Source organism: Pteropus alecto, unplaced genomic scaffold (genome assembly GCF_000325575.1).
Source record: "Pteropus alecto unplaced genomic scaffold, ASM32557v1 scaffold5, whole genome shotgun sequence".
Lineage (NCBI taxonomy): Eukaryota > Metazoa > Chordata > Mammalia > Chiroptera > Pteropodidae > Pteropus > Pteropus alecto.
Genome location: NW_006441953.1, coordinates 1206862 through 1230781, shown reverse-complemented (window position 1 = coordinate 1230781; position 23920 = coordinate 1206862). Strand labels below are relative to the sequence as shown.

The 23920-nt window shown below is 34.1% G+C and overlaps 1 protein-coding gene across 4 annotated transcripts in view; it reads left to right on the top strand.

The window, feature by feature from the left end:
• PPP3CA (protein phosphatase 3 catalytic subunit alpha) overlaps positions 1 to 23920 on the top strand; it is a 282030-nt gene that overhangs the window by 209670 nt on the left and 48440 nt on the right. For all 4 annotated transcript variants that reach the window (XM_025051775.1, XM_006918871.2, XM_015594930.2 and 1 more), the window contains 4 exons: positions 3058 to 3182; positions 11419 to 11530; positions 12514 to 12659; positions 15453 to 15592. In XM_025051775.1, coding sequence (XP_024907543.1) covers positions 3058 to 3182; positions 11419 to 11530; positions 12514 to 12659; positions 15453 to 15592 — 523 coding nt within the window. The remainder of the gene's footprint in view (positions 1 to 3057; positions 3183 to 11418; positions 11531 to 12513; positions 12660 to 15452; positions 15593 to 23920) is intronic.

Genomic DNA, 23920 nt, shown 5'->3' with positions numbered 1-23920 from the left:
AATTTGATCTTTGTTACTCCTTTCCTTAGGTTCATCCCTCTCTTCTAGACTCCATCAAAGAAACACTTCAGTATTATCCTTTCCCATCATAGGAAATCCTAATCTCACACTAACCTGGAGTTGGCATTGAAAGAAGTTGCCTTTCTAGTGCGTATCTCCTTCACATATAATTTAGCCACATGGGCTGAGTGTACTAAGTCAGAGGCTCAAAAGTGTAGATAAGAATCATCTAAGAGCTTGTTATAAATCCGTATCTCTGGAGATTCTAATTCAGGGTCCAGGAATCTGTACTTTCAAAACCTCCCCAAGTGTTTCTGATGTAGAACCAGGTAAGGAAATCACCATAACATGCATGGGGGCCCTACATTCTACCCCAGTCTTGAACATTGTTTTGAAAGGTGTGATTTTAGAAAGACAAAACAAGCACCATCAGACAAGTCGAAGGCCTTTGGCTTCCACCAAAGCAAACTCCACAGGCCTATCGATCATCTCTGTCTATCCCAAAGGCACCTCAAAATCTCTAACTTCTTAGTGAAGTTAGAGAATTTCTTAATGAATTTCTAAATTAAGTACAGCACAGGCCTAGTGGAAAAATCCTGGGGCAGTGCATGCTTCTCGTGTACCTACTGGTTAGGTCCTGTTCTTGGCACTGAGGCACAGTGAACAAGACTGACGAATTACCCAGCTTCTTAGAGGATATATCCCAATTGAGAGAATCAGGGAAGAAATAAGCATGCAAATAAATCAAGAAGATAATTCCTGAAACTAATAAGTACTGTGAGATGAAGAATGACTTCGGAGAGAGGTAACTCCTTTATACAGGGTCGTCAGGAAAGACCATCTTGCACACATGCCATGTAGCTGAGACATAATGGGTGAAAAGGAGTCAGCCTGTGGAAATCCAAGGAAGAAAGGAACTTGGCTTTAGGGAACAGAAGACTGGCATTTAGTGAACAAGCGGATTACTGGGATGGTGGCTAACTAAAATGGCTCTACTTTAAAAATTGATTTTGGAAATCCTTAAATTCCCTAATAAAATATCTCCAATTTTCAAGTATATTTTTATTTGATTTACTGTTTTCTTTCGTCGGGCTTTGAATTTGTTTATAATTTATGTGCAAGTTGTTTTCCTTCACTGAACATTATTGTAAGTGGTCCTTACGGTAAAAGCATGATTTGAACTGTGTGGGTGTTCTAAGGTAAAGTCAGTGATAATGTGGCCATCATACAAGTAAGTGGATTTCAGGTTATTTTGTTTTCCATGCTGAGTTTATAGCATTTGCTCTGCTGTTTTATATCATCAAGCAAGATCCAATAATTGCACTGATTTTATAAATCATTGAGATTATCTCATCACATAGTTATTATAGGCCAGAAAGAAGAGCTCACTTTCCAGTTTTTATAAAATTGCATTCATGATAATCTACTTCTGTACTCCAACGAAAGCAAAGATATCCTTAATGTTTGCATTCATTGTCTAGAGCCTCATTTTTATAAAATTTTGTAATTCTGGCAGCCAGATTATGCCACAGTTTTATGTCAGTAGCTAAAATCACTTAACTTGTAACCTATAGTCTACAGCCTGAATCAGTGTCTTGTTATTTATGTCATTGACATAGAGAAATGAAAAATAATTATCCTTGAATTTTCAGCTATGGCCAGGAATTGAAATGAAGGGGTCAAAAATAGAAGAAAGGCTAGGAAGGGGCAAGAAAGGTGAAGAAGATGCTCCAGAATGCCTTCCACTTCTTCCTCCAACCCCAGGCACCAGAATCCCATCTTCTCTAAGACACCAATATTTTAGATACTACTATTTTGAAGTGCCACTTTGATATAACATTTGCCAGATCCATACTAGGTTCCAGGAACTCTTCCATGCCCATTACAATATTAACACATTTAATTCTCACAATAGCCCAGTAAAGTAAGGTACTATTTACCGATACATTCATTCTGTGAACCTCTTAGTGTTCAGGAAACAGCCACATCTTGTTTATCATTTAACTGAAAAATTAGTTTAAAATATTAAACATCTATATGTATAGAAAACATAAAATATAAAAAATATTATAACATGGTGGTTGACAGCAAAAGCTTTGAATTTGGCAAATCTGAATTTAAACCCTGGATCATCCATGTTTACCAGTGACCTTGCCTAGCCACATAGCCTTTCTTTAGCTACACTATTTTCTTACCTGCATAATGGAGATAATATTTGTGTTTTTTTTGGTTTTTATTTTTGTTTTTTAGGATTTTGAAAGTAGTAAATGAAATAAAAAGTACTGAATAAGTGGTTTTTGAAAAGAGATTACATAGCTCTTTCGAGAATTTTGGTTTAAAAGAGAAGAAGAGAAAGTTAAATATCAACTCCCAGTGACCTTTTTTTACTCTGTTTTACAGGATTTTTTTTCATTTCATGATTAATTTATTCATTTTAACATTTGATATTAGAGTGTATCTTATTAAAAATACTTCGTTATAATTTAAATGTAATTATTTTTTTTCTTAGTGGTAATATAATTTTTTAATATAATGATATGTTTTTTAGTTGATAGATTTTTAGATTTAATGAACTAAGTTTTACGATACATATCAACAGTTTTTTCCTTCAGGAGACAGTAACATGTAGTAGTTACACATTCAGATTTCAGTTGTATATATATAATGTCAAATAAGTGAACCTTTTTTTTTGTCTCATCTCTTATCTGCAGAAGGAATTGTCTATTCCACAACATTATTAATATTAAATTAGGAAATGTGTATAAATTTCTTAGCAGTGTCTGATGCAGAATTGTTAAATGCAAAATAAAAATAGACATTATTGTTATTATTATCTTTATTTTCCCAGTTAATCTGTGAATTAATAGAGCTAGATACTAGAGCCAAATCTGCCACTAATTAACTTTGGAATCTGTCTCATTTTCCTGTTTTACAAAAGAATGTTTTGGCTAAGATGACCTCTAAATTACTTCTGGCTCTAACATTTTGTAATTTTATTATCTAATTCAGAGTCTTAACATAATATGACCATAAAATGAATTTCTTTGTTTCTTTCAGTTTGTGGGGACATCCATGGACAATTTTTTGACTTGATGAAGCTCTTCGAAGTGGGGGGATCTCCTGCCAACACTCGCTACCTCTTCTTAGGGGACTATGTGGACAGAGGGTACTTCAGCATCGAAGTAAGTCCACATCATTTCTTTTTAGCTGCTCAGTAATGGATCAACAGTACCTTAGTAACATAAAAGTGGTAAACATTAATGCCTTAAGGAGATCTCTAGTCTATAACAATGAACTTTAATACACTTAATTCTTGGGATATTACCTATCTTATTTTCAGTTGATTCCCATATGCTTTTTAATGTATAGAGATGATAAGGAAATGGCTAATAGTCTTTTCTACCTTTTATATATTTGCAACTTTGTAAAACTTCCATCGTATTTACATTAGAGAATTTCATTTCCTGTTGAGAACTAATCAAAGTTGATTGAATAAGCAGAAATGTGTTTGCATGGTTATACCTTATAATTATGAGACAATAAGTTATCTTTGTAAATTGATAGTCAAGTGCAAGTGTGTCTCTATCTGTGTGTGTGAGTGCTTTGTTTTGTCTTTTTTGATACCTGTCATCTAACTAGAGTAATTTGTCAGACTCATTAATTAAAACAAAACAGATAATCTTTGAGTAGAGCTTCTTCCTCAGCCTCTCATCTGCATCTGCTTCAGGTAAGTAGAAATTACATTCAAAATAAGGACAAGGATCTTGTTTTATTCACATGTTTGTTCTTCCTGGTGCTTAACATGTCATTGGTGTCATACATGGAAAGCGCTCATTAAAATTTATTAAAAGAAATGGTTGAAATAGGAACAAGTTTTAAAGAAACAGCTCATACTATAGTAGCTGACAGTGTAAGTGTTCTTGAAAGAAAAGCATTGAAAAGAAAAACAATTTTTCTTAAGAAAGAATTCAGATTTATGTCTTATGTCAATATCATTTATACATAATAGTCACATAGAAGAGATTCTAGGTTTTTAAATTTTCATCATAATATTTACTATAGGAACATTTAATGTTGAAAAATGTGTCATTCTTAAACAGCTTTTGTTTTTAAGACTATCATACTAACTTTATTTTTTGGTTATTCAGTTCACCTTGACTCATTGACTAAATATGTATATATAATAATATATTTCCACCAATATATTAATATTTTCTTCATTTAAAGATTACACATTTATTCATGATGATAAGGGAGGGAGGGGTGGTGTTGGTATATAAATCCATCCAAAAGGAGAAAGTTCATTTTTGGAATTTCTTCCATTTGGCAAACATATATTATCGAGCATATAAAATGTGTATGCACTATGATCCAGACTGTAGAGAATTCGAAGAAAAAAATGTCCTTGCTTTCTAGAAAACTAAATCTATGTAGGAAAATTTAACTACTAAAAAGCTGTCAGAAGCCTAAAATAGGTGGTCATCCAGGATTCAATTATTATTTGAACCAATTATTAAAATCTTGTGATAAAAGAACTACAGAAAATAATTGCCATTGGAATATAGAAAATTGAGAAAATATTAGGATCATACACGTGGCTGGGGAAGACTGAGTCAAAGAACAAATTAAATTTAGCCAGGTAGGAAGGAAATCAAAGCAAGAAGAGTACAGAAGAAGCAATTAGTAAACTTCATAAACCTCATTCATGGGCTGTCTTGACCAACTTGACAGGGAAATGTGATTGAGTACAAATTTTTAAGACCTTTGTATCACATTAGGCTAGTATCTGCCAAAAGTAAAGAGAAGGAAAAACCTACATAACAGTGTTTTGAGCAAGATAGAAGGTTTTTTTCTCCCTTGAGTAAAAGCCCACAGATGGGCAGACCAGGCTGATGTGGTAAGCATGGTGCCAGGGCCCAGGCTCTTTCTGCCTTGTTGCCCTGATGTGCATGGCCCCATTCCAAAAGGAAGCTCATGACCCAAGATAGCTACACTAGCTTCCCTACATTACATTCAGCTAGAGGAAATGGAGAAAGATAAGGGCCTGTCCCATCATTTAAGATGTTCTCCAGGAGAGGCACAATTACTTCAGCTTGCATCCCATGGTCCAGATTCCTTGATATGGCTACAGGTGATTTCAGTTTGTAGCCAAATTTAAGAAAGACTGCCATAGGCAGAAAACAGCAATGGGAGATAAAGAATTTCTGCTACTTCCCTTAAATTGGGGTTGTTTTGAGTCTAAATAAATATCTTTTAAATTTAATAACTCTAAAATTCATCTTTTTTTTTTAAACATTTATATGCTTCTATGAAAGGTTCTGAAGATAAATGAAACAGGTATTCTGCTTTCCTTGATACCCACCTTCTAAACAAGGGACGCCCATGACTGTCCTGTTGGAAGTGATTATTTTTATCAGCCAAATTATGGAGTGTTATGTTGGACACTTTTTTTTAATATCATAATTTTTGTGATTTTTAAGTTAATTTGACTTTTTATTTTACCTGATTAAAGACAATAGCAGTTTATTATTAATTTGGTAATAAAGATAAAGCACTAAATTATGTGTTGCTTGAGTAATACCTGGCACAGTAGACTTCTTTATCTCACCAATTCCATTTTTGAATAATATTTTTTGATCATATTGGTCTTTATTTACCTTTTTTTACTGGAACAGTTCAATCATCTGAATCTGTGGCCTCAACCCATTTGAAATTTCCTAAACTCATCCTAATTAGAGCTTTTTGAACTCTGTTTCTTTCAAGTAAAGAAGTTGAGAAGCAGTAATCACTGATTTGTTCCTCAGCACGTTTTTTTTTAAGTGTACAATTAATCTAGATATTTGAACTATGAAAGTTGTGATATTTTGTGTAATATACATCTTTTGAAATTCAAGCAAAGGTTCAAAGAATGAAACCAAATGTTGGTGACATATCAAATGTAGGTATTATAGGATATTTGAAAGTTCTGAAATGCATATATCAAAGTCCTCCTCATCAAAAAGAGCTCTTTAATAATTAAACTCCAAGAGTTTGAGAGTACAGCCCCAGGAACTTGCCACATCAATACAGAAATGACAAAAATGTGATGGCCTCATATGTAAAAATGATCCGTTAAAGTGTGACCTTCGAGGGACTCTGGGATGGCTCAGTGATTTTGTCATATTTAAAATAACACAGATATTTATATAAAATATATTTGCGGAGAATACTTTGAGGCTTTTTATTGTGGATTAAGGAAGCTGACATTGTTTGCATGCTGTAAATGCTATTGTTTGCAAAGTATAAACGATCTTATTTTTTCCTCACAGCTCTGCAGGGAACATGTAAATGTCTTTCTTTAATATCTGTGGAAACTTAAGCTCAGAGAGTCACACACATAGTGAATGGCAGTGAAGTTTGTGCTCTTTTCACTACACCCCATGCCTTGGCCATGTCTTTACTAAAAGAACCACTAAAAAATACACGCATCAGGCATGCAGAAACTGATAAACACTCTGTCATTCACTTAGGCATGTGCAAACACACACACACACACACACACACACACGCACGTACAATCCTCTCTCCACCGATATATTCTGAAGGCCGCAGCATTCAATATAAAATATTCTCGCTGAGTCCAATGCTGTTGGTTTAAGAAAAAAACTAAAAGAGTTCAGTTTTACAGCGTATACTATCCTAACAGGTTTCAAAAGGTTCTTGATTCATCTCAGTAATTCAGGGCACCACTCCGGGTATTCTCCTTTGGCTCTCCTCTGGGCAAAGAGGAGCACTTACGTTTAATTTTTACCAAATCAGCTTTGAAGAGTGGGTTCGGATTTCTTACAATCTGTGCTGGATCGTATTTACAGGCACTAGGTAATGTGCTCTGGGCAGTACATAGAGCTCATTTTCTGTTCTCGCTCCCTTCCTCTCCTCCCATCTTCTCTTTTTGCCAAGATTAGAAACCATTTCCTACAGAGTTAGCCCAAATAAAACAAGCAAGCTTTTGAGTAGTGATGAAAGAGGTAATTTTGTTTTGAGTAATAATTTGTGTCACACCAAATACCATCCTCTTTCTGATGATTGCATTATGCTACCTAATCTCTTTGATCAAGCATATGTGTATATATAGGTCCATATCTGAGTGTTTCTCTGAGAATGCAGGGAAAATAGAACTGCAAACAGAGGCATGCACAGCTGTTTCCTTCTATTCACTTCCTCAGGCTCCCTTTCTAGCCGTTTCACCTGGCATTGCCTAGAGCTTACATCAAGCTGCTCTTACTGCCCGCCCCCACCCCCAAACCGCCTGCTGTACTTACATCCAGATCTCAGCCCAGGCCTCAAAGACATTTAAGTACTAAGAGTTGTGTTTATTAGCTGTGAACTCCTAGACTAGAATGAACCACAGCAAGTCAAGCAATGTTCCAGTGCTTCTGCTTGAGAATAACAAGCAAACGGTACAGCAAGTGATGTTAGGTGACAGAGTATTGCCACAGGCACAAGGAAGAAAGTGTCTGGCTGTCTCCTTCACAGTGCACTGCTGTTCCACTGCTGCTTCTCTGCGTGCTTGTCAGACTAGGCAAATGATGTCTTAGAGGAGCTGCAGTTGACATTTCAGGAGTTTGGATCTTTTCCCAACCAATGCACATCCTTCACATAATTGTCTTATGATTGAGAGACAGCATATTTGATTGGAATGTGTCAACAGCACAGCTATTTTAGAGAGCTGATTGATATAATTTGAAGTTGTATATATTTTTTTACTTGCTTGCTTCGTGTTTTACATCCTTCTTTATTCCTCTATGCAAATGTTCAAGAATAGTCATCATTAAAAGGCATGCATTACAAATAAATCATTGCATTACTATTATCAATGAACCAATTAAACTAATAAATGATATCTTTAGTGTTGCTTCATACAAGACAGATTAAATAGGAGAAAGCTATGTTTATGATGAAAATTAATAAAAAAGGTAGAGGATGCTCAATCTTTCTATTGAGCAATCCAAACTAATTTTAAATTGTAAATATTTGTTTAATTATTTAGAATAAGACAAGAAAAACAGTCAAGGTCCAGTTGAAAGTGATTAGTGCAACTAATTTACATCTCGCCGTGCAAAAAAGGCCAATGTTACTTGCTTCTGTTTCTACCTTAACCATTTAACTCAGTAAAATTTTATTCAAATTAGCCATCTGATACCACATAGATGAAAATAATCAATTTTTTAGCTGATTTATATTTTATTGTTTAGTGATTGTGTTAATTTTTTTATTAAAAACGTTTCTTTTTAAAAATAATTTCAGGTTATGATTTTAAGATCTTCAGCTCTCCAGAACGTTAGAACTTTAGATGGCAAAGTAGTTGCCAGTAAGACAGTGTTGTGCTTGGCAGCTTTCTCCCACCAGATGTTGAGGGTGCAGCCTGGCAGGACTCCACTCTCCAATCCACCCTTGCCTTTTCATTTACCGTGCCACTTCTTCCATATTGGCTGCATTTGTGGTTTTATTCGGTGTTTGGGAAGATATTTTATTCTTGCCACAGGGGAGAAGGAAATAAAATGTGAAAACAAGATTCTTATTTTTAGGGTATTTTGAGCCAAGATTCTGGAAATTAAGTTTTGTTTTCTTTCTTCCTCTTTCTCTCTCTTTCTCTCTTTCTTTCTTTCTCTTTCTTTCTTTGTCTTTCTTTCTTTCTTTCTTTCTTTCTTTCTTTCTTTCTTCCTTCCTTTCTTCCTTCCTTCCTTCCTTCCTTCCTTCCTTCCTTCCTTCCTTCCTTCCTTCCTTCCTTCCTTCCTTCCTTCCTTCCTTCCTTCCTTCCTTCCTTATCTCTCTCTCTCTCTCTCTCTTTCTCTCTCTCTCTCTTTCTTTCTTTCTTTGTTTCTCTCTCTCTCTCTTTCTTTCTTGTCTTCCTTTCCTCCCTCCCTCTCTCCCTCCCTCTCTCCTTCCCTCCCTTTCTCCCTCCCTTCTTTCTGTGTTTCTATCTTCTCATTTACAGGAAAGGAACTAATATTTTCCAGACTCCTACTATACACTAGATGTTTTATATTCATTAACTAATAAGGGGCATTAAATGTGTATTGAATCACTTAAAAGGTTAATAAGTATGATAGGAACATCATAGAATATTTCTGTATCACTCTTTGAGGTTTCAGTTATGCAAGAGCCACAGTAATTAAGACTAGAAGTGGTAAAACCATGTGGTAATGTCAAAACAGGATCTGTCACAAATGACAAAAAAGAAAATATGGGCCATGTAATGTGATTCCTCTAGTAATATTTGAGTTTGTTAAAAAAAATTGCATTTTAGATTTTAGTTGGAGAGATAATAGCTTTGCTTTAAAAGAAATTGTTACTGGCAAAACTTATCTAAAGAGTTCAGAATCGTGGTTACATTTCCAAAAGAATATTGATTAGGAAGGCTCACAAAGGAGCCTTCTGTGTGCTGAAATGTAACTGGATTTGGGCAGTAGTTTCATGGGAGTATACATGTATAAAACAACTGAAAATATGTGCACTTCATTGTATATAATTTATACTTCATTGTATATAATTTATACTTTAGTAAAAACAAAACCTTTCTAAAATGTAGCTACAGTATAGCTAAAACATGTATTCTTTTCCCCAATGTATAAATGGAATACATTAAATAAAGCAATTTCAACAAGTAAATATAATTTTAAAGACTTTATATGCCCATTTCTATTCAAAATTTGACACCCAAATTTAACAATTTAGAAGTGTGCGTGTGTGTAAATATAAATAAATATTTATATATAAGTATATTCATACATGTGTATTCTTTCACCTTAAGGTACAGCCTTATAAATTTTAAATTGGAAATAGTTCTCTTATTGACATTAGTAACAGTTTATAAATATCTTCTTTCAAATGTGAGATGAGTTTGATTCTTTTTATGAAAACATGTAAGTGCTCCTGTAAAACCGAATACATAGTGATCAGAGTCTCATTGAGCCACCGTATTACCCACTGAGGTAACAGGGAACTTTTACACATATCTATAGATCATGATGCTTCCAGAGTCACTTGGATAAGCCACTTGATCAGCTTCTCAGAAACAGTAATATCATCTGTCACATGAACTTTAGGTAATAATTATAATCAGAAAATGGTAATTAGAAAAATTAATTGAAGTAACTATATATATAATTAGATGTCAGCCCCTTATTTTTGTTTACTTGAATCATAATTACATAGTTAGAGACAATATCTTGCTTGAAAAACACAAGAATACATACTTTTTTCTGATAATAAGTATTTTCTCCAAAACTTGGGCTATATATATTCAAACATAGTTATATCCACTCATTTAATAAATTGTCACACAAGTTGACAGACATGATTATTCACAGGTAGCACAACAAATGAATCGCCAGTAGCTTTTCCCTATGGACATTATCCAGCATATTTACTATATGTTGGAAAGCTCTTTATTAAAATGTAAATATTGTGTGTTTTTTTGGTTTCAGATTTTAGCAACCACAATAAGACTTATCTCAATATTTTTATGGTTCTATATTTTCTTAGCTTCACTTTTAGAACATAAATTTAATTAGGATAGAAAAGCATCCTTGTTTTCAAAGAGTGGTTTACTGTTCCCTGTGGGTTCTTAATGAATGCCAGTCAAGGATAATGAAATTGATGTTAATAATTGAGTATCCAGTTATCTTCATGCACACTTCAAGACTGTGTTAAACATAGGTTTACTCCAAACCTGGTGAATTCATAGCCGGCCCTCATGTTCATGCAAACTTAATACCCAAGTAACTAATTTGGAAGTTTTAAGGTATGTGAAATATTTCCCCAAGCTATTGGCCACATATGTACTAAGATTTCCCTACCCTTCAGTTTAATTATATTTACATATAAAAAAATAAGGCTTTATATACCAACAGCACTGAAATAAAAATCAAGGTAATGGGGGAGAAGGCTAGTGAAGGAAAGAACATAATATAAAATACAGACATAATCCGAGTTAGCCTGAGCTTGTCAGTGTTTGCTTCCAAATTTTGTCTTGCTTTTCCTCTGATTTAAAAAAAATAATTAGTTTTATAGAGAAGTATCCTTCTTTTATTTACTAATTGCTAATCACATTTCCTGTCATACTTTTACACCAGTGTATTTTCATTTTTAGTGTATTTTCATTCAGGTTTCTTCCAATAGCTTGTGTGCAGTTCATGGTTTTCCTGTAGTGGATAGATACTTAGTGAATGTATGTATTTCAGGTATACATGAACCTTGGCTTTGTACCCCAATAATGTTTTCTGTGTTTCAGTTCCTCCTTAATGAGGTCTAGCCTTTTGGGGACTTTTGGTCACACTAGCACATTCGGTTCACGTCTTTTTGATATGTCAGCAATGGGATGCTTTAGTATAATAGAAAAATATTTATTTTTATATTCTTATTTTGTTTTCTCAGTGTGTGCTGTATTTGTGGGCCTTGAAAATTCTTTACCCCAAAACACTGTTTTTACTCCGTGGAAATCATGAATGTAGACATCTAACAGAGTATTTCACATTTAAACAAGAATGTAAGTATATTTCAGACCTATTCCTTTGACACCATAAGTGCTAAATAATATTTTTAATCCATATTAAGAGCACATTACAATATGATCTATTGCTTCAAAGTCAAAATTTTTTTTTAAAAATCACACTATTTTATGTCATACCATATTTCTTTCTAAGCATGCTTAACTATTCATGATAGTTATAAATTGTCTATAAAATTATCTAAAAATTTGAATTAATATTTGATATAATTTATCCTAAGAAACTCTGATTACGTTACCTTTTGAAATAGCCAGAATGCTACTGTTTGGGATATAGTCCTTCCCTTTAATTTTAAATCATTCAAGAAAAGCAAATGGAGGGCTGATTCAACCTCATGCTTCTCATTTTGGACCCAGTAGATTTACTAGCTTCTAGTGGATTTTACAAAATTAAAGGTGACACATTCCTTTACATATAAATACTAGGAGTGAGGAGTACTTCATATAGATTTTGTTTTCCTCTTCTCTTAATTTTCTCCATCGTCCAGTGAAACAAAATTGTCCCAGTCATTTAGTCCTATATTCAGTGAAGCATAGTGACTTCAAAGCATTAGCTATAAGTCAATAAGAGAAAAGCAATGTGCAGTGATACAGAAAGAACTTTAGAGAATTTTTGCCCTCCGCTTTTCTGTAAGATCATTCAGGAAAATCAGCTTTATCACTATTCTTCTATTGGTCTCTGAGTTATTTGTGTATATTTTTTTGAGATACATCTCCAGATAAATAGCAAAGATGGATACAGAGTTCTCTCTTCTGCTATTTAAAAATTTAAAACCTGAAAAATATAGATGAACAACAACAAAAAATAGTAGATAGGTTAATGTATAACTCTTTAAAAAGTTTTATTTAATCATGTTTTGGAACTTTGCAAGAAAACATTAAAAAAAACTATTTCAATGACAAATGATCCTAGCTATGAAGTAATGAGAGTAAATTTTTTTTTTTTAATAATGTTTTAAAAGGTAAAATAAAATATTCAGAACGTGTCTATGACGCCTGTATGGACGCCTTTGACTGCCTGCCTCTGGCTGCCCTGATGAACCAGCAGTTCCTGTGTGTACACGGTGGTCTGTCTCCAGAGATTAACACCTTAGATGATATCAGAAAAGTAAGTTCTGTTATTTTCCAAGTCTAATCATTCCATATACTTCAGTAATAAATAGAAGACATTCATTACTTTGCCTTTATCACTCACTTTATCCTTTTGAATCAAAACGATTTTTAAAGTGATCATGAATCTCTCTTTTGTATTCGTTATCTAGAAAGAAAGATACTTGGAAGTTTTCATCTCTAAAATTTCATCTTACCATAGAACATGTCATTGGAAATGTAAAATATTTGATCACTAAAAAAAATTATGCTGTTTCATTTCCCTTTGGTTTCTTTCAAATAGAACACATTGTGTATTCATGGTATATTATAGTTAGAAATGTTGCTTTGCTCTTGGGAAAATATCATTTGACCTTTAAAATGTTCCAATATTATTATTTTTTGAAATCTATTTTTTAAGGCTTAAAACTTTAAAGTAACAATCTAATAAAGGCAATGAGGATATTCCGTTGATCAGATTGAGTGGCTAGGTGAATAAGTCAGTTTTTTCCAGAGGTATTTTTTTCTACTTAATTTAATATTAACTGTTACTGTTATTTAACCAACAAAAAGATGAGTTAAATTGAATGTGGAAGTATCTTTTTATAAGAAAATGTAATAATATGGGATAGTTTTATGTAATAGAAAAGACGATCTTTTATTTCTTTGGGTTACGCTCAATATTCTTTTAAAAGTTCATTGTTTTTCAAGAAAAACTATATTTAGGGAAGTAAAACATTTAAATTCTACCTTAGTACTCTATCATTAAGTTTCAGGTCTTCAAGTGTAAAAATAATATTGTATTTACTTTTCTATTAGAAAGTACATGCATAATTTTTATTTTTAAAATCAGAAACCTTTGTTTTCTACTTTATGTTTCTGTGTCCTTTTTTAAGACACCATTCCATATCTGCTTCTGGTATTTTGTGCCACACAGAGCATTCATATTTGCTCTATATTTAAAGTACTATAGAGACAGGACACTAAAATTCAGTCATGAAGTTCAAGTATAAAGTGGTTCATTTTCTGCATGAATGTAACCAATGTATACTTCTACAATCTGAGGGACTCTTGAAATAAATAATTACCTTCTTATCATAAATTAAGTAGATCTTAGAAATATCACCTGCTGTCCCCAGAACTGGCATGTTTCAGATATTATATTCAATTTTCGTATACACCATTAAGCTCTAGACTTAGTCATAACATAATTTTTAGGTTTGCATTTTGCCATCTGTCAATAAGAGTTTCCACCACACTTACTTTATTTAATGCATTTTTAGTTGTTTATTCTTACCGAAGATGATATTAATTTTAGGACGCAGTTTGTTACTTTTCCAGAATAAATTCAGTATTCTGGTTGCCTTACCCTTTAGCGTGGAATTCATATTAATCAGAAAGTCTTCTCTCCTCTGCTGTTCTACCTATAATAATCATTTCTTGTTTCTTAGAAAAAAAAATCTGTATTTTTATGGACATTTATTATTTTTCTTGGCTGAATTCTAAAAGCATAAATTATTTAAATCTCTTTAAAACGTCTTAAGTTTGCAATGAATATTTTATGAATAACATAATGGCTGAAATATAGAGGGTCTTGTCTTATTGAAGTTTTTCGTTGGGCATTGAAAATGTGATATATTATTTCATTCTTTTTAGATATTATTAAAATATGGTGTGTAATCAAACTGTGATTTACATCACCTTTTATGTCTCGGGAAAAAGAGAGAATTTGATGGGCTGTCAGTCTTACATCTTCACCTATCCACCTGTCCCTATGGGTTTTTTAAAAACATTAAAATACTGATTATGAAGAATCACTTTTTAATAGGTTTTTCAGACCTGTTTTATGCTTTTCTTTTCAAGAGAATATGAAATCTGCTAACTTCACCAAAGATCTTTTAATTGCAGTTAAATCAGGTTAAACTAAAGGAAAGCGACAGTGTTATAAAAAATTGTTGGTGAAATATCATTTGCAGTTATATTACTCGCACCTTCTAAATGCACCTTTTAAAATTGAAATATGACTTTGCTAAACATTTATAGCTGGAAAATAGATTCCATACTGGGATTCAGGTAAAACTATAAAACTTAGAACTGTGAGCTGAAGAATGATGAGCTAAATTTGGATTTATTTGACTGTTTATCATTACTCTTGGTTTATACCCAGTAAGATAAACTATAATAAACTTGTACTTTAATTAGAAACTTAGAATAGCCCCTAATGAGTGAGTATCCAAAATGTCATATAGCAGGTGCTACTCTTAAAATGAAAGCCGTCTGTTCTCAAAATCATATTGTTAAATAAAAACACCATAAGTTGTTCTCATCTAGATTTCTAAATCAGAATTTAATGGAAGCTGTAATAGAAATTTCCCCAAAGATAAAGTAAAAGCTCCTCCTCAAGAAGTGAAACACAGAGTCCCATCAACTGGTAATGATTAAAATACTTAGGTAGTTAAGTTAGGAGGAAAAGAGAAAGATAAAAAGGAAAACAGGAGAAAGGAGAAAAGGAGTAAAGAGGAGGAATTGGAAAGGCAAGAGGGAGGAAAAGGGTGAGATGAAGGCAGATAACAAATGAACTCATCAAGAGAAAGAAATAAGGAAAATTGGAGAGAGCAGAAGAGTAGACCGGGGAGGGAGAGAGGAGGAAGGGGAGCAGACAGGAAGAGAGTGAGGTAGAAGGCAGCTCAGGCTGTACTGTGGTTGAGGAGAGGAACTTGGGTGTTGCAAAATTCTGTTTGTTGTTTTTTTTTCCCTGAATTTCTAGTTTCCAAAGATTAGTATTTTGCTCTCTGTCTTCTATTTTTCTTAGTTAGACCGATTCAAAGAACCACCTGCTTATGGACCTATGTGCGATATCTTGTGGTCAGACCCCCTGGAGGACTTTGGCAATGAGAAGACTCAGGAACATTTTACTCACAACACAGTCAGGGGATGTTCGTACTTCTACAGGTGAGGATGGAGTGCTCGCCTTCCAGGACACGATTGGTTCATAAATACTGTAATTTATCAGTTCATGTGTTTGATTTATTTATGATATTTGTATAATTTCTCTATGAAACAAGTATAAATGAAGGTTCATTTTAAAGGCCTGATTCAAATGGGTTCTTAGCATTTGAAAAATGAAAATATAAATTAATAAGTAAGTAAATAAATAAATAAATAATATGCCAATATAAATACATAGATTAAAAAAAAAAAAAGGTATAAAAGAGACATGTAGTGTCAGGGTAGCGAAGCATCTAAAGAAGATAGTAGGATTTAGTAGAAAATTTGTTCTGTTCCAAGAACTGTAGGAAAAAATCCACTGCCAGCTTTGATTCTTTTCATTTGATTATGTAATAACTTTACATTTTTTACCAGTTTTCATAACTTAAATCAGAAAAAAAACAATTTTAAATTGGCTAATTAACTTATATTTAAGATATTCTTAAATTCCTTTGTTTATCAGAGTTCCTGGAAAATTAAAATGAACAACTTAGTATATAGGTACCATAGTAAATTTATTTTTAGCATAGTGACAAACCACATTGAAAGCTTTTTATAGTAATTTTTATGTTTGCCAGTGAATGGGGATTTGCCCATTCCATCACATTTCAGAGCACTTCAGAAAGAAATCAGCAACACAGTTGGGTTTTCGCGAGTCCTCACAATATTTCTGACATCTCACATCGATTTTAGCCTACGTGTTTGATTACCTTCAGTTTCATAGGTTCCCTTACAGTCATACAGTTTATATGAAAAGGGGGAAAAGATCATGGAGAAATTGAGAATTTTAAATTCTAGAATATATAGTCTTAAAAAAGAAAAGGAAAGAAAAAACAGACCAAAAAAACCCAAACCTTAAAAAACAAACCTGATGTTCACTGAAGTTTATGCTCAATTCTGGCCCTGACAGCTAAGCAAATGGCAAGGCTCGAAGAACTCTGTGAAATGTATTCAGCCACATATCTTCTCTCTTTAGAGTAAGCAGATATCATCCTTATGTGTAACATTGATCAGAGTTTATTCAACAGTGGAACATTTAGTTTTCTTTATGGGGGAGAGGAATAATCTCCTTTTATTCATCTGTTGATGTGATTAGGAAATTGAAGTTAGTGAACAGAAAGTCTTATATGCTGTAAAGCACCATTCAAAGGATAGTTTTTGTTATAAATATTAATAAGTAGGCTTGTTGCAAGCTTATTTATCAGAAAGTTTACAGTTCATTTCTTTGTTTTGAAAATTGGGGAACCAAGTCTAATGAGTCTATTTTGGCTGAAATGCAGAAGCATGATATAGTACCTCCAAAAAGACTAAGGTTTCTTTTCAGTAATTACGTAATTTGGGAGTAATCTTTTATTAAAGATGTTCAAACTTTTAGTGAAAAGTTAGGTATTGTTGAAATATCAAAGCCAAATGTTCAATTTTCAAATCTGGTGTTAAATCCCTAATTATACCATGAGTGTTTAAATTACCTGATACCACTGAGTCGTGCTTCAATAATATAATAAACCAAATCCAAGCCTCTTGGTTCTGATATTGAGCCATTATTAGATTAATCTTTCTTTAATTCACAGTATAAAGTTCTGTTAGTTTTCTGAGTCAGCTGTTCAGATAAATCATACTCTAAATAAAGTCTTGTACTGAACTTACATAAAGTTATGATATTTTTCTTTTGTGAATATAGACACAGATGTGTTTACATCAGAGATAAAGGCCATCAACTCGATAATTAGAAGATTATGCGTGTTTTCACACTTTTGTTCTCAACAAAATGATTATTTAACTCCTCTCATTAGAGGTTGTTAATAGATAATGATCTTTACCCATGACACATGCTGAATATCTAAATCCACAGCTATATTCTAAGGGCAAAGCAGTCTGTATTATGTTTTATCTAAGGAAGAGAATATGACTCTTTTTATTCTCCTAGAGCTTTTAGATCCTTTGTTTTTAGTGCCATCTTGAAGGTGTCAAGGCGTTCTCTTCTTTGTGGTTTATAAAGCTGACCTGGAGTGGCACAAAGGAACAAGAAAATGGGTACAGAAACTTAGTGACAATTACCTGTTTGAATTACTGTCACTTATTTTGATCCACAACTCCCAGTTATAGTTTACATGTTTATATTAAATTTGCATATTAATTTCCTTGACATCTTAAGCACGATCTAATGTATTGCCTGGGCTATGATTTAAATAAAATTAAGTTATACAGAAAAATGCATCAGTAAGAATGTATTAATGATGTTCATGAGTTATAGAAAATGGGCAATGTGACAGGAAAGAATCCATAAGAATACTATTTTGGCTCAAGTGCTAGCATTATCTTTACAACCTCAGACTAGAGTTTGCATACACAAATGCATATAATTTTGAAGCAGTTGTGATACTTGAAGCAGACAAAATGTTAGATAATAAAGATTAATGAGGATCATGAGAAATTGGAGGTAAATTTTTCATTTTCATGTAGTCTAAACAAAAACTATCAGCTGGATTAGATGTTTGGGTTGTCAGTTTGTACTTCTGCCTTGGATGAATCATGTTAAGCTTTACGTTCTAGATTTAGCTTCTTCAAAAGAAGTGAGTTAAATCAGACATCTAAAGTTCCTCTAAGCTATGAGATTGGAGGAACATCTTAACAGTCATTTTAAATGTGTTTTTGAAGTTGCAAATTGAAGCTCACTCAAATAATTACTGGTCTCAATCACAGATCAGCAGCCTTTCTTCTATTCATAGGCTGCCCCACTTCTCTTCTGCAAGTGACTCTCACCAACCCCTTCCACCTGGAAATCCTCTGGTTCCTCCTTTTTCATGTATCGGGATCCTCCTGAGACTTATCAGAAAGATCCCTGCCTCTTCTGCTTTCTCTTTCTTGGCTCTCCTCCTGTTTCTGACATTGTGTTCTTTACATTTTCCAAGGAACCGCAACTATTCCCTTAGCTTCGCTGTAAACTGTTAACCTCTGCGGTTTGATTACAGATCTACCTCTAGCCCCTTCATCTCTTTATCTTTCCTGAGCTCGAATTCTCTCTTTCTAGTTGTGTGCTGGAATTTTTTATCTAAGATGTTCCATTGTCACCTTAACCTAAATTCACCTTGCCTGAATAAAGCTTATTATTTACTCTCCCATCTGCTTAATCCTCACTAGAAATTTCTCCTGGTTTTTCTGTTTCTATTAACAGTTCATTCTTCCAGTCATGTAGACTAGCAAATATCTTTCCTTTTTCTTCTTGCATTGCAATCACCACCCGTCGGCCATCTCATCTTATTGACCCTTTCTTTATAATATCACCAGCATCTAGACCATCCTGCCTTCCCTTCCTCTCACTCTTAAGTTCAAGACTTTCATTCTTGGTCTGTTGAAATCATACCTGATTGCACAGCATCCTTCTCACCTCTCTCCTCAATTCATATTGTTCCATTCATGGGTATCCTTTTGAATTCATTTACTCATTCAATTTTTAACAGACATTAACTGAGCATATACTATATATACGCTTTCTGTGAGGTTTTATAGATACTCAGAGTCTCTGCCTTCAAGGAAATAACAGTCTAGTGACAGTGACCAGTAAGCAGAAATTGACAAAACACAAGGTGTTTAGTGCTGTGATAAATGTAGAGGTTTCTCTCTCTCTCTCTCTCTCTCTCTCTCGTCTCTGAGAAGGATGTCTTTATCGCCATTCCAACCTCTCTCTCTCTCTCTCTCTCTCTCTCTCTCTCTCTCACTCACACACACACACACACACACACACACACACACACACACACAGCTGAAGGACTTAACTCTAATAGGGATGAATCAGAGTGTAAGGGACTACTCATAGTGGAAGTGTTGTTAGACTTGAATTTTAAAGGATGAGTAGAATATATCCAACCAGTCATTGGAGAAGGCTCTTGCAGGCAAGGAAATGGCATTTATGAAAATATGAGGGGAGATAACACTGAGAATTCTGGAAAGATGACCATGCAAATGGTCTCATTTTACTTCTAATCCTAGATTACAGTTAGCAACTTCAGTATACTCTAAAGCTGAACATTCATATAACTAAGCTGCTCTGCTCCTATTTCTATATCCACTAGAAATGTGTACAAATGTGTACTGAAAGACATATACGAGATTGTTCACAGCAGCGGTATTCATAATATCCAAGAAATGGAAACAACCCAAATATCCAACTAGTAGAATGAATAATAAATTATAGTATATTTGTACAACTAAACACAGCAAATGAGAATGATTTAACAAAAACTGCACATAACAACATGGATGAATGTCACAAGTATGATGATGAACAGAAGAAGCCAGAAACAAAGAGTATCTGATTCCATTGAAATAAGAGTTCAGTGTTAGAGAAGCTAATCTATAGTTAGAAGCCAGGATGGTGGTTTCCCTTAGGAGGTGATAGTGACTCGGAGGAGATATGAAGACTTTTGGGGGGTTTAGGTAACATTCTGTATCTTGATCTGATTGTTAATTACAGGGTACTCACTTTGTGAAAGGTCATCGATTTTTAATCTTATGATTTGTGCAGCTTCTGTATAGACGTTCCACTTCAGTGAAAAGTGTCCCTTAAATAAAAATTGGCCCCGCCCTTGTGGCAGCCGGCAGCCAGGTGCAAGTGAAAACTTAAGCTCTGGTAAAGTTCTGGCAGGAAGAGTTAGAGCCCTATCAGACTTGATCTGTGCTGGGTAAAATGAAATTAATTGAAGAACCCTGGGGCAAAGAAAAAAATACAGCAAGTCCTCGGAACAGAAAAGCCTGACAGTATCTGGGCCAAGCCAGGACACCCCAGGGCTGAGTTCCCATTGCCAGGCCCCAGGAAGCAGAGGGGGAGCTGAGCATTGGGCAGAGTCCTCTGTACCACTGGACTGCGAGAGGAGAGGGTGGAGGCTTCCTCTGGGTCCCTTGACCAGGAATTGCAAGCTCCCTGCTTCTGTTTTGCTGAAGCTGATGAGAGAAAGAAACCCTTGGCATCTCTTACCTGCTTAATTGCCCCTGTTGAGGCTACTCCAGCAATTGAATTTGAGCTTCAATAAGCTGGCAAATGGCTGATAAAAGTTTAGAGTGTGAAGACAAAACAGTGTTCACCTCTTAAGGCATATATTATTACTGGAGAGCAGAGGTATAAACAATTTGCACTACAACATGACAGGTGATGTATTGGATTCATATGTTACGGGAACATGGTGGATGAAGCAAATGTGTACACTTAAAGGTGAGGTAGGTTTGAAGGGAAAGGTTTACAGGTGATAATTTAGCTAAGTCTTGGCAGAAGAGTAGGCCTTTCTGGAAGGAAACGATACTCAGAGAAAGTGTGTAAGGGCATAAAAGCATAAAAACGTATTTTGATAATGCCCTGGCTATATCGTGATGAAAGAGCCTGAAATCTGAGAGATGCAAATCTAAGTCCAAAATATAGTTTAATATTGCAAGAAACAAAAATAAGAGAATAAACAGAATGTGCCTGATAACAGGTGTTTTCTTTAGTGCCAAGCCAGTTTTTCCACCATTTCTCATTTTTGTCTTTTCTACCTTCTTTACCTTTGTTCATGCTCGGTCCACTTCCTGTCCCTCTCCCTGTCTTTGTGGCATTCTAACCCCTTCCTAGCTAGTAATCCCTGCACACCATTGCCTCTAAGATATAACACAACTAACAACTAATAAACACAGCGGTTACTTACAGAATCCGGGGTTACTGATTCACCATTCTGTGCTGCATTCTTTCTTCCACTCCATGGTGGAGAGAAAATTAAGATTTGTGAAGTGTCTACTATTGAGTCAGGCACTGGACTAGGAAATTTACATACAATGCTAACTTTTTAAATCTTTATCTCAAGCCTATGAAATAAATAATACTTGTCTGCATTTCTACAAATTAGGTAATGTATTCATATGAGGTTAAACAAAGAATTTAAACAATTTTCCAAAGTTTACACAGGAAATTGAAATAAGGATCCAGATCCAAGGATCTCCATTATTCTATTGAAATTTTCACCTTCCTTTCTATGCAGAGAAGATGTATTCTCTAGTGCTTAAGGAATAATTATGTTCCAATAAAAAACATTTTCAAAGAATAACAGCCTCTTCCCCAAACACAGCAACACATGCTGGTAAGTTGCAAAGCTGAAAGCATCCCGGGCTTTCACCAGTTTTTGCAGCAAGTCTGATTTAAGACATGTCACGCCACTGGGTTAAACAAAACCATTCCAAGGTTGCCCCATACAGACAAGGGTACTTGACAAGGGTGCCCATGGAGACTGTGAGTAGAGTTGAGATCCAGCCTCTGCTCAGAAGGCCATGGGCCAGGATTTGGAAAGATCAGCCTAGAAGAAGAGGGGCTCTTTGTCCCTGGCGGGCATAGAACACAGAAGCTTTACCTTATTCGTGCAACGAAGAGGGAAAAAAATCTTAAGCGAGATAGATGTTTTGCAAAAATATTTCCTCAGACCCATATGCCTTCTTTCTTGCTTTATTTTGTCTCAAGAAAACTTGTACTATTTTATCTTAAATCTGTTTTATTCTTAAGTAGTTTTTTTAATTAAATATTTTACTTTTCTACCTAGAATATAAACACCCTCAAGACAGTAACCACACCTTACACTTACCATAGCACCCATCCCTGTGCCTAATACAGTCTTCCAGCAAATGGAACAGATCCACCAGTGAGCCTTTGATAAATTACTGATGAATAAATAATTTTAAACTCGCTCCATGGCGGTAAAGTGTTGTGAACTGTTCTTTTTCTGCCATTCTACATATATCTTTTTTAACCCTTCTCGGCTTAAACACTTTTTGGCTTATCATTTCCAATAAAAATCATAAAAAGTATTATAGTTTTTTCCCCTAATATAATTTAAAACTTTAATGTAGCCTACACAGGTAGTTTACCAGTGATGGGAGTCTAGTTGATATTCAAGTATTTTCTAAATTTATATAGAAAAATGTTTGTAATTCTTAGAAAGTTTGAGTATTGACTTATGTATTCTTTTACATTTCTAAAGATTTCTTCAAAATCTGTTTCCTTCAAGAAATAATGCAAGTGTTCCACTTGATGCTGTTAACCTAGCAGAATGCTGCTAGGTTAATTTTATTATATTCAGATTTCCATTAAAAATCAGATCTATATTTCCATGGAGGAAAACTTAGCTTAAACATAAAGGTATCAAACTTAGCATGAAGAAAATATATTAAAATTATGTTCTCATGAGGCTAGTATAAGTTCTTTCTAAAGGACAAAAAAATTTAAAGAGCAGCCAAGCCATTTTCCCAAGAGTAAAAGAGTGACAAACCTAGACAAGTAACCTCTGCCTTACAGTGTAACAGCAAGGCAAGAAAGTCTTTTTAAAGAAACATTATGAGGGCACAAGAAATTATAAGTGACTGAAAGAGATAGGGGAGGAACATTTAGAATGTGTGTTCTAGAGAACACATACACATAGTGTACACACACACACATACCACACGCAAATGTGCATGCACGCACAAAGACTTTTTAATTTCAGATCTCACTTTTGCCAGAGAGCTGAATCCTTTTCACGATCAGTATTTCTAAAATGGTATGGAATCTTATTGGTATTTTTTTCCTGTTGATCAGCTAAGTCTTACAAAATCTATAGCATAGAAACTATTTTCAACCCTTACAGTAAATTTTTCGAGTGGTATATACTATTAAGTATTTCCCCAAAGTGCTATTTTTATAATTACTGAATTGTTTCCTGTGGTGTATGTAGTTAAGGTTCGTGGATATCTGCAGTTTGTTTAAAGCAAGCATGGGTTTGCTGTCTCTTTCTTTTGAAATATCTAAAACTTATTTATTTTTATGACATACATTTATCTCATTAAAAATTCTTAGAACAGAGACAAAGTGATTGCAAAGGGTTTTTCGAGTTTAATTTGTAATTTGAATTTTATTTTTAATGAAGTTTTCATCTTAGGTTTCGAGACTTTCTTAACAGACAGTATCATCTTGATTGAATTTTGATATTTTTATTGTCAAGATAAAAACATGTTAAGATAAAGTTCTGTTGATCATATTTGAGGTACACATTTTAAAACTTTGTAGATTCCATAATTCTCTTTAGGTTTTAAATAGTACAATCAGTTAATGTACCCATAAGTAAGTTGATAACTTGATTTCCCAGAAGACATCATCTCACTCACTCTCTGACTCAGTCCTCTCTGTCAAGCCCTCAGGCTCCCACACCCACCCAAATACAAATAGTGCTTGCTGTATTTGAAAAACTGAGGTCTACGTTTTAAATTCTATCCTCATGTTATATTTATGCTTCTGTTCACTTT